At 40.2% G+C, this 10,477-nt stretch overlaps 1 protein-coding gene across 2 annotated transcripts in view; it reads left to right on the plus strand.

Annotated features, from left to right (window-relative positions):
• SYT1 (synaptotagmin 1) overlaps positions 1-7,352 on the plus strand; it is a 345,804-nt gene extending 338,452 nt beyond the window's left edge. For both annotated transcript variants that reach the window (XM_062568014.1, XM_062568022.1), the window contains exons 10-11: positions 1,417-1,550; positions 6,277-7,352. In XM_062568014.1, the coding sequence (XP_062423998.1) occupies positions 1,417-1,550; positions 6,277-6,483 (341 nt within the window). In that variant the 3' untranslated portion in view covers positions 6,484-7,352. The remainder of the gene's footprint in view (positions 1-1,416; positions 1,551-6,276) is intronic.
• Positions 7,353-10,477: the final 3,125 nt, after the last annotated feature.

Genomic DNA, 10,477 nt, shown 5'->3' on the forward strand with positions numbered 1-10,477 from the left:
TCATGGGTACCACATACTGTGAAACAGTCTCTCCAGAAACCTCACTGCTCTGAACTCCCAGGGCTTTCACAAGAAGGCATATTTTGACTGTAGCTAAATGCAGTTCTTCTCAGATACTCCAAGCATGAGTTTCACTGGACAGTCTTAAAGGATGGTTTGTTCAGAGTGATAGTATTTAATATTGGTGTTCTTTTGTCTTTCTTCCATATCCTGATCCTTTTCTCAGAAGGGGAAATAGAAGATCTTTCCCTTGATAGCTCACATTCAGGGTCTCTTAGTTTGTGCCACAAATGACTTGTGGCTGACAGGAGTTTTGTGTGACTCCTACCGAGTTGCTGGAGGGAAGGCTTCCCGAGAGCTATGTCGCAGTTCAGCTCCTTAAAGCCAAGAGGTGTAACTTACCCAGATTTGCATGTAACATACTGGTTTTTGGAAAACACAAGCTTGAGTCTCTTAGAACAAAGTTTCATGCTAGGCGTAGACAAAAAAAAAATGACTGAGATCAGGGAAAGTGCTGCTAATTTACACCACCATGAAAGAGGAACTGCAAGTTCATTCTCTAAATAGGAATGTAGTTCCTGCAACAGGTTAAAGACTCATACCTCTATTTTTTTTTTTTTTAAGCGGGCAAAATTTCCACTGAAAGTATAACCACTGAGGTATCACTTCACAGCAGTAACTTCAAGGAGAATTCTGCTTGTGTGAGGAATATTTGATGAGGTACTAAATCAGTTCTGTTACTTGGCCACCAGAAGTCACACAAAATAACAATGAGAATGCAGGAGAGCGTCGCAAAACAATTCATAATTTATATGGATATTGTGGCCTGAACCTTATTATAGCTGCATGTAACACTAAGATACAAAACTAGTATTTAAGGGATGAAGTCCTTTACGGGCATGTAATCTAGCTGCGTGCCAGACTAATGGATACTGCACTGTGTCAGTCACAACCCACCGGGGAGGTGAGAAGACAGGAAAAACAGCAGCATCCATCCTCGCAAGAGAGCAATGAGAAGAGCTGCCTGGTGGTTAGAAATCAGACTGCCCTAAAACCACCCCACCATGCCAGGCCCCATTGCAAAGAAACCTTTCCAGTAAATAAATAATATTTCCAGTAGAATTCATGAAATACAGAACAAAAGCAGGTGGGAACTTACCCGTCCCTAGCCCTGGTAAGGAGAAAATGCAATAAAAGTCTGTGCATTATTCCACCTGGAACACTTTGTAATCTTACAGGAGTTATTTTCCTTCCCCACATTTTAGGTAGTGGAAATGAAGACTTTGTGTAAATATGAGGTGTCTGTTGTTAAAGATATTTCTTTTTTTTTCATCAAATCTGGGGAATTAAAATCTGTAGGAAAAAAAAACATAGAACTACCTTTCTTACCCCTTCCTTTTCTCTGTGATTATTTAGATCCCTATGTGAAAATCCATCTGATGCAGAATGGTAAGAGGCTGAAGAAGAAAAAGACGACAATTAAGAAGAACACCCTGAATCCCTACTACAATGAGTCGTTCAGCTTTGAAGTACCCTTCGAGCAAATCCAGGTAATGTCAAACAGTGTTTTGTCTTCTCTCTGCATTCCATTTCTCAGCCCTGATAAATATTTAACAGGAACCTTGTTAATTATCATGTGTGCCTGCTTTCATTAGCACCTAGGTGCCAGCCCTGCACTACATTAGATGAGTGTGACTGCTTCAAGAGGGAACAGATAAAATGCACAGTACTTACGAAGCTTTGATTCATCAGTGAGAAATGGATAACTGACATTTTATGTTAACAGAAATGGATTCTGGAAAAAAAAATTCCACAGGGAGATAGTGAAGAAATGTGCCCGCAGAACATGTAGGGCTAAAAGAAAATGAATAAACAACAATTTTCTCCATATTATTTGAAATGCTAAATTGGCATCATCACTCACATTTGTGTTACCTATGCATTTATAGTTCCTGTTTGTTGAAAGTATTGCAGCATCTGTCTTAAGAAAAACACACTATTTAGTCATAAGTTTTTTTTCATTTTTCCACCACATCATTAAAACTTTTCCACCACATCATGAAAACTTTTCCAGTGAAAAGAAAGACATTTGATAATCTCAGCGGTCAGGACTGCAGTATCAGTTTTCTTGTCAACTCAGTGGAGTCATAGCCCAAAGAGTTCTCCAGGGGTTGTTCTTGGAGAGCCTGGGGCCTGTAATGGGGGACCTCAGAGGCCAGCGCACTGACCTGGAAGTCATCTACACTAGCCATGGAAAATGCCAGGAAGAGGGAGTGTGCCATTTGTTTTGGGAACTTAGATAGCTGCCAGTGGGCTACGGAGAAGCAAGTCATCTCTCACTGAGGATTTAACTTCTGACATTAACTAACCTTTTCTCACAGGAGAAGGAGTGGAGAACCTTTAACCACCCCAGAGACATGTGGGAAACCCACATCCCATTCCCTGCTCTCCCTTATGTGAATATGTACCTGAGTCTTCAAAGCCTCAAGCATGTACTGTAATGACCTGTGGCTGTGGCTTGCGGTGGGAGTGTGACACTCTTGTTTCTCCTTAAATAACAAAGTACATGACTGGCCAGAGAGCCAAAGTCACCCTGCAAGCCGAGTGATTCGCTTGGAAAGGGAGAGACCTTCAATCCATCCTCTGATCTGGCTCATGTAAACCACACGAACATCAGTTGTTACTGGCCACCTCCATTTTTGTTAGGCCCTAACCGTTACTGTTGAATCTTTTTTTTTTTTTTCATCTTACTGACTTCTTAGAGCATTCATTGACAGGGCTGGATATGTTGGAGGGAAGAGCTGCATGTGGCTTTCCACCTGCCTGGCAGCCCCATGAGCCTGAAGCTCTTAAGAGAGACAGTATCTTTTCTGAGTGGGGCCAAGGGTGGACTTTCAGGGTCCTCTTTGTTTTAAAGCCCACAGTTAGAACAGCCTGGGAATACTTACTTTGTGTGTTGTTAGGAGTGGTGTAGGTGTGAGTTTTAGATACCTTGCTACTGTGAGGATTTAAATATGGAGCCCAGAGCCATTTTCAGAGAAAACTTAGACTATAGGAACTTGAAGCATGTTCTTGATGAGATGGGAGCATGGTAAGGGTTTTGAAGTCTATATTCTGGATTTTTTAGCAACTGTAGTAGACAACACGAGGCCCTAGGAACAGTAACTTGAAAGCATGACTAGTTCATGTAGGATTTTTTTTCACAACTCATCATAGTGTATAGAGGTGTCTATGGAATTTAGGAATCAAAAATGGGAAATCCAGTGGAACCTCATTCCCATTGACTTTAATGGAAGCTAGCCTGTGTGCTTGTGAAAATTCTCATAATAAGCATCTAAGAACCAGAATTTTGGCAGGGTTGGGTGCAACCTGTAGGTGCTTGAGCATTTTGTCTTCTAATCCTAAATTAGTTTTGGAAAGTGTTCATAGGCCCTTTAGAAAAAGTTGTAGTTTAACTGCTCAAAATTTTGCTTTATTTTTTGGTAAGTTTGTCGAACTGACTTTATAGCTATTTACTTCGCTATATAGCCTCAGTTTAAAATCTGTAATTATAGACTTTGGTCATATGTCAATGTATCAAAATGCATTAAAAAAAAAGTCCATTTAAAAAGTCCACTTTAAAATTAGTTTTAAAAGACTGTATTTAGCAGTGATTTCATTATAGTTTCTGAAGTAATTTCATCATTAGAAAAACACATTTTAAATGTTATTTAGAATTATAGTGCAAGAATCACTGTGACCTTTGGGTAATTCATGTATAAGTCATTAAGTAGACTTTCACTGTCAAATAAGAAAATAGCAGTTGTTATTCCAGTTTCATGATGGTTTGAAAGCAAAGACGAGAGAGATCACGGAAGGAAAGCAGAGCTTATTTTGCACTAAAAGCAACTCGATAGCAGTACAGCTATTGAATCTAAAAAAAGGCAAACATTATCATTTTTCAAAAATGTAAGAGCAAATACAGATTCTGGCTCTTAAGGGGAGCGCATGTGTAAGCTCATATTCACAGCTGTGCATTATGGCAGTAGAATGTTGGAAAGAAGTTAATGGTGGAGCATCAGGTTTTAAAAACAAAACCTTAACTGAGAAGTTACATCTTGCAACGCAATGGAAGGTCCCTCTGGGAAGCCAAGTCCTGTTGATACAGGCAGATTAATCACATTTTGCCACTTTTAAGATAGATCACGGGCTGTACGTAGCAAAGTGGTCATGTCTCCAGACACTTTCGCTCCCAAGAATGCCCCTTCACACCAGAAAAACTGCTAATGCCAGTGTTTGTTAGCAGAGGTGGTGCTTTTCACCAGCACTGGTTAGGTTTTTTTGTACTGCAGCTGTTTCTTCAGTGTGCAGTACTAAGGGGCAGAGATGCTCATGTCTCTCTGTAGGTTTAAGCCAGAGACCATGAGCTGAAAGTCATCTCAAGAGTTAATCATCTGAGCTAGCTGTTCTGACCGCTTTATTGATCAATGCATAAGTGTCTTTGTTTGCAATGTGCATTGTTTTGCTATGATTAACAACAAAAAATCCAATAGTAACTAGCTTCTAGGTACAGCAGGCAACTTCTTTGTACCATAAAATAATAGTCTCATGCCTGCTTTCTATATCTGTGATTGTACTATGCATCTAAAACAGAAATGTTCATTTGGGGAGGTACCATCAACATTAAAAGTGAGGATATTGCAAACAGCAACATTGAAGAAGCGTCTTGGCATCTAGAGATACTTGCTTAAGGATATTGCCTTGTATCATGAGTGCTCTGGGGAGAGAGAGTCTTGAGTCGGAGGTACACTTTTGTCATCAGCAGCTATGTAAATACTTCTGTGCCTGTTGGAAGCATCTCTTTCCCTGGCTCAGTGGTTTGTACAATCTTCTAAAGGAATCTCATGAGTCTGGTCTTGCAGATGTGCTTAAAAGAGTATATTACTCTTACTCATAAAATTTTAAGATTACTCTTCTTACCAGCAATGAAATTAAACATGCTAATAAGAACTCCAGGATCTACATTTATTTAAAACCTTAAATTTAAAAGCCTGAGGCTTGAGAATAAAGACTTTTTTGGAAGAAATGTGTTTCCTCCAATTCAAGAAACCTGTATGTGGAATGAGGAGCAGTGTGTATTTATTATGGGATGGAACAGAGTGAGGAAAATAGCTGTACCTTCATCTTTAAAAATTAAAGTCTCTGAGGAAAACTGTTTACAGTTGAGCAAAATTGGTCCAAAGCTGTAAAGTCTTAGCTGCTGTTGAGGAAAACACTATGCTGCTGGAAGTATAGCTGTCTGTGCTGCTCTGACAAATATTAATGACCTGATTGAGAGGAATGAGTGCCTGTGCGCACAAATACATGCGTGAATGCCTAACTTGAACAGCCCCTCTCAATTTGCCCTAGTCTAAGTGAATAGAAAATTGTTTATGAGCTCTGACAGATGGGCTCTCACAGATTTTGTGGGAATAGTTTAACCATGTTTGCCAGAGGTTACTGTTCCTACAGCAGAAGTGGTACTCCAGCGCTGGAACAGTCGCAGGTCAGACCCAGCGCATCTGGCAGAGCTGGTGTGTCAGAGCCCTGAAACAGTACAGTTTATACTGCTCTCCAATGCCCCTGAGCATACAGGCTGTTTTCTCGACTCCTGTATGTAAATACATATACACAATACATGCATATTTATTCACGTGCATGCAAACACACACAGACGTATGCATGTGTTTATATGCATGCACACATACTCGTGTATAGGTATATAAACTGTGTGGGCTATCATCTTCTGAATTTATCTGCAAGTGACTGACCAGCACGTTGGGTGCCTGGGACAGAGTTTAGAAGCAGAAGGGCAACTAACAGAATAAAGTAAGACACTGCAAATGGTACCCTGAAGCAAAGCCATTTCTGAATTGCACTTGCTGAGTTCGACTTACTTACTTACTTAATAATGGTGTGTTAAATTGCACTACTTTTCATTTAGCTTAGCTTAAGATCACTATTAGTTCTGCAGACCTCTAACAGACTCATTCTTCAATAACAACAAAAAATCCATGAGCTGCTAATCCCTTAAATGAAAAATACTGCCTTGATTCCCAGATGAGGCCCTTTTTGATGCAAGGGGGCAAATTTCAAGTGAACATGGAGGTTTTGAACCTGATTTCATTTGAAAGGCTCATACGAAGCAAACGCGGAAAGCTTTGAACTGATAAGAGTATGAATTGCAGTTGCCTGTTCCTGAGACTCATCCCTGCACTGTCCCAGCGTGCTCATTGGTCTTTCTTTGTCTCATTTTAGAAAGTGCAAATTGTTGTGACTGTTTTGGACTATGACAAGATTGGCAAGAACGATGCCATCGGGAAGGTCTTTGTGGGCTACAACAGCACTGGCGCGGAGCTGCGACATTGGTCAGACATGCTGGCCAACCCCCGGCGGCCCATCGCACAGTGGCACACCTTACAGCCCGAAGAAGAGGTAGATGCTATGCTGGCAGTCAAGAAGTAAATTAAATTAAATTAAATTTCAAAAAAAAAAAAAAAAAAAAAAAAGAAGAAGAAGAAGAAGCCTTTCTGCATTTGCCCACATAGTGCTCTTTAGCCAGTATCTGTAAATACCTCAGTAATATGGGTCCTTTCATTTCCAGCCATGTGTTCCTAACACAGATCAGTTGTACTTTCAAAATCTGTTTTAATTTGCACAAATTTAAATGTAGACAGCCCTCTAAAGGCGCTTCATTTCACCACTGCCCCCCAGATCTACTCTTCTTTTAAGCAATATGATGTGTAGATAGAGCATGACAGAAATTATTTATTGTATCACACCGTTGTATATATACACCAGTATGCTGAGAATTTATTTCTAGTTTGTGTATTTGTATGTTGTAAGCGTTTCCTAATCTGTGTATATCTAGATGTTTTTAATAAGATGTTCTATTTTAAATTATGTAAATTGACTGAGATATAGGAGAGCTGATAATATATTATAGGGTAACTATAGTATCGTCTGCATTCCAGAAAAAAAATTCCAACTTATAAGGCACTAGTAGTGTTACACTGACATCTTAAAGGACAACTTAAATCTGAGCTTTCAACTGAACCGTTCTAATAACACGCTATGCGTACACAGTGAATCTTGGAGGGGCAGATCCCATTCGGTAGACTTCTTTCACAGGCGACTTAGCATGATCTGAGCAGCTCCGTGGCTGACCTCAAGGAAACGTAGCCAGAAGCCAGGATAGAATTTTTTCTGTATATATTCCAAAACGAACACGCAACAGACTGAAATGGCTTTAGATTGAAAGTTGAGGAAGCAGTTCCATAGGAGGCAACAACTTCATCTACCACCCAAAGTAAAACAGCATTGCAGGGTTGTGCAGGGCTAGGGGCTGGGCGAGGGTGGGGGGAGATTCAGCAGTCGTGACGTGCTGCCATGAAACCAAGAGTAGCTCTCCGTTATCACCTTTATACGAAATTTGCATACTGTGAATTCCATCCATGATTTCACATGATAATGAGTTTGCACATTAGACTTTGTAACAAAATATTTTATTATACTAACTCAGATTAAGAAGGAATGCAGAATATTTTTTAGACACAGTCGTGTGAGTTTATTATACAAAATAGTTTCATGGTAAACAGACAGTATTGTAATCCCATCAGAAGATGACAAAATTTAGCCATAGTTCTAAATGCACTTCAAAGTAAGCCAAAAGAGAACAGCTAGTGACCTTTTATATACTATTTATACTTAAGTTTTAATTTGTCCTTTAAAAAAAAAAGCGAAAACAAACAAAGAACAAGTTCTAGAAAACTGAAGCAACCTCTTCTGTATACTAGATGCTCGTTTCAGGAGGAGTTTTTAAATGTTTTCAATGTTATTATGTAGTAAATGGCACTATTATGAAGCTATTAGTCATTCCATAAGAGTCTTGAAAGACTGCTCTGTGTATCACTGTGACTGCCGTGTGTGCTTAGAAATGTAGTTTTCTCAGTGGATAGCAATCAATTTATTCCGTAGTGATATTGTAATAATACTGCCATTCCCTTCTACTGCACTGCCGAAGGACCGCATAGCACAAGCAGTTCTAGTTATTACGGACCAATTTAGAACTGGCGAGCTATGCAGGGGACAAGGATGTTATATAGATTGGGTTGACCCACGCAGCATTTTGTCAAGCCCTGTGCAATATTCTACTTTTCCAACCTCCCTCCCTCTATTGTAGACAGTCATCTTACGGCTAGACAGCATGTCATCTCAGCTTGTAGCATCTCATCAAGTCATTTAGGGCATCACTTCGATTTTATGTACCATCCTTTGAGGCCCCTTGTTTATCTTTCCAAGCTGTGAATATATTTATTTATAATACTTTGAAGATTAATTATTTTCAGCACTGCAAGCTACCCCAGAAATGTGGAATTGCTATACCTTTTGGAGGAAGGCATGAGATGGTAGCTATTAATCATCTTATCATTTGTATTGGAAACAAATTATTGGGGGAGGGAAAAGAAAAAGGGATGGACGTGATTGCAGAATTCTGTACTGAAAATTAGATTCCACCACCCGCTCCAAGGCTTTGCTTCTGAGAGGGGTGTGACAGTCTTGGGGGGGGGTGGGGGGGGGCCAGTGAGATGGCCAAGCACTAACACTTTCAGTACATTGGGAATAAAGGAAGCAGCAAAGAAATGGGAGGAGAATTAAAAAAAAAAAAAAAAAAGCTGAACCGCTCCCCACCTCCAAAAGTAAGAATAGCAAAACCCATTTTTTTTCTTTTCTTTCTTTTTTTTTTTTTTTACATGAAACATGGAAAAAACACAAGTGAGACATTTTCTGATCTAAACAGGCGCATACATGCAAAGCATCAAGCTGGGATACTTTAAAAATCTTAACCTTAAGGACCAAACCGCACCAAAGAAAAGAAGAACTAGACAGACAGATTCCCAGCGGGAGAACAGATACTCAGCTTCATGATACCAACTTTAAGTTGTTCATTCGGGATAGCTGCAGGTTCAGACTGCCAGAGCCGATGCGTTGTGTTAAGGTATTCTTAATGCTTTCTCTTCCTACACTGCCAGACTGAATGTCATCATAGGATTGGTTTGTAATGTGCTGCGCGTCTCAGAGACTGAACCTGCTGTTCGACCCAGGTGACATTTTCATCCGCAGAGAAGCCACATGTACCTTTCTGACAAAGCTGTGTGAAGTATTAGAATCTGATGCTGTAGAAAGATCCTAGTTGCCTTTGTGTATATTTACTGCCTGCTTGAGTGTTTCTCTGTGTGGGTTTTCTCTGTATCTTGTAGAAATGTTTGGGGTGTTTAATCCTGCCATATCGCTCGTGGCCCGCGAGCTGACAACTTTAGCCGTATTTTACCTTCATTTTTGATGAGGTGGTTTATATTTTGTTTCACTTTGTGTAGTGACTTCCCACAGTAGTTTTCCAGTTGTCGTTAAAATAACATACATATTACACAGATATTCAATAAAAATGTTTTATTTCCTGTTGATGTCTTAGTGTTTCTCTTCTGATTTAAAGTTAAAAAAAAAAATTCACTCTAAACTTTAGCACAGCCATCATTTAGCAAGTTTTCCAAATGTAACAACTGCTGCTTCACCTTCAGCGGTGCTGCAAACCGCTGTTTTCCCCAGTGTGTCAGAAGACACCGAGCCACAGCCAGGAGTTTGCCGGTAGAGGAGTCTTCATCTTTATTGCAGACCAACAAATATTGCCCTGTTTTCCCAAGGCCTCCAAGAATATCATTCTTTATCAAAATAAAGGCTAGTTTCTATATAGTGACAAAAACGCCAAGTAGTGCCCCAGGCAGTACTCTAGTGACCTGGGTTACGGCAGTGGTAGGGTGAGTTTGGAGGGAGATGGTATATTTTAACGTAAATGCATGAGCTGCTTCTAAGATGGCCATAAAATGAAGCTTCTTGCAGCCTTAAGATCATTATGTAAGAGATTAATACTGTTTATGGAAAAAACGATGTGGGAGGAAGTGAATCCACAAATCAAAAATGATCAAAACAACATTGTGCTGTGAAGCAATTTACGTTCCTGAGCCTCGGGAAACAGCCCCAAAAAACTGTAGCCCTGTTTGCTTTATATAACCATTTTCCACAGCAGTCCCTGTTACCCTGCTCTCAAAGAAATAGGCCCATTCCTTTCAGGAACCTCATTATGGTAATTACTGGTATGTACCCTTCTAACCACAGCTTTTGACTGCACCAAGGCTTACTAAGAATAAAAGTGTTATTTCGTAAGTGTTTCCAGGGCAGACCGCTTTCCCTATTCCCCCTGCTCAGTATGTGCTCTCTTTTCTCCCAGCTTTTTTCCTTTTCCCCATCACCTCGAGTCAGTGAGCACCAACTGGATGAGATGCCACTTCACCTTCAATCTCTCAGCAAGTGAGGGCAAGCTGACCTCTCCGGGCGGTTCTCAGTGCCAAAGCGAGTTTGAGAGCAGTTGCTACAGACCTGCGGGAGCTGAGGTAACACTCCC

Source organism: Rhea pennata, chromosome 1 (genome assembly GCF_028389875.1).
Source record: "Rhea pennata isolate bPtePen1 chromosome 1, bPtePen1.pri, whole genome shotgun sequence".
Classification (NCBI taxonomy): domain Eukaryota; kingdom Metazoa; phylum Chordata; class Aves; order Rheiformes; family Rheidae; genus Rhea; species Rhea pennata.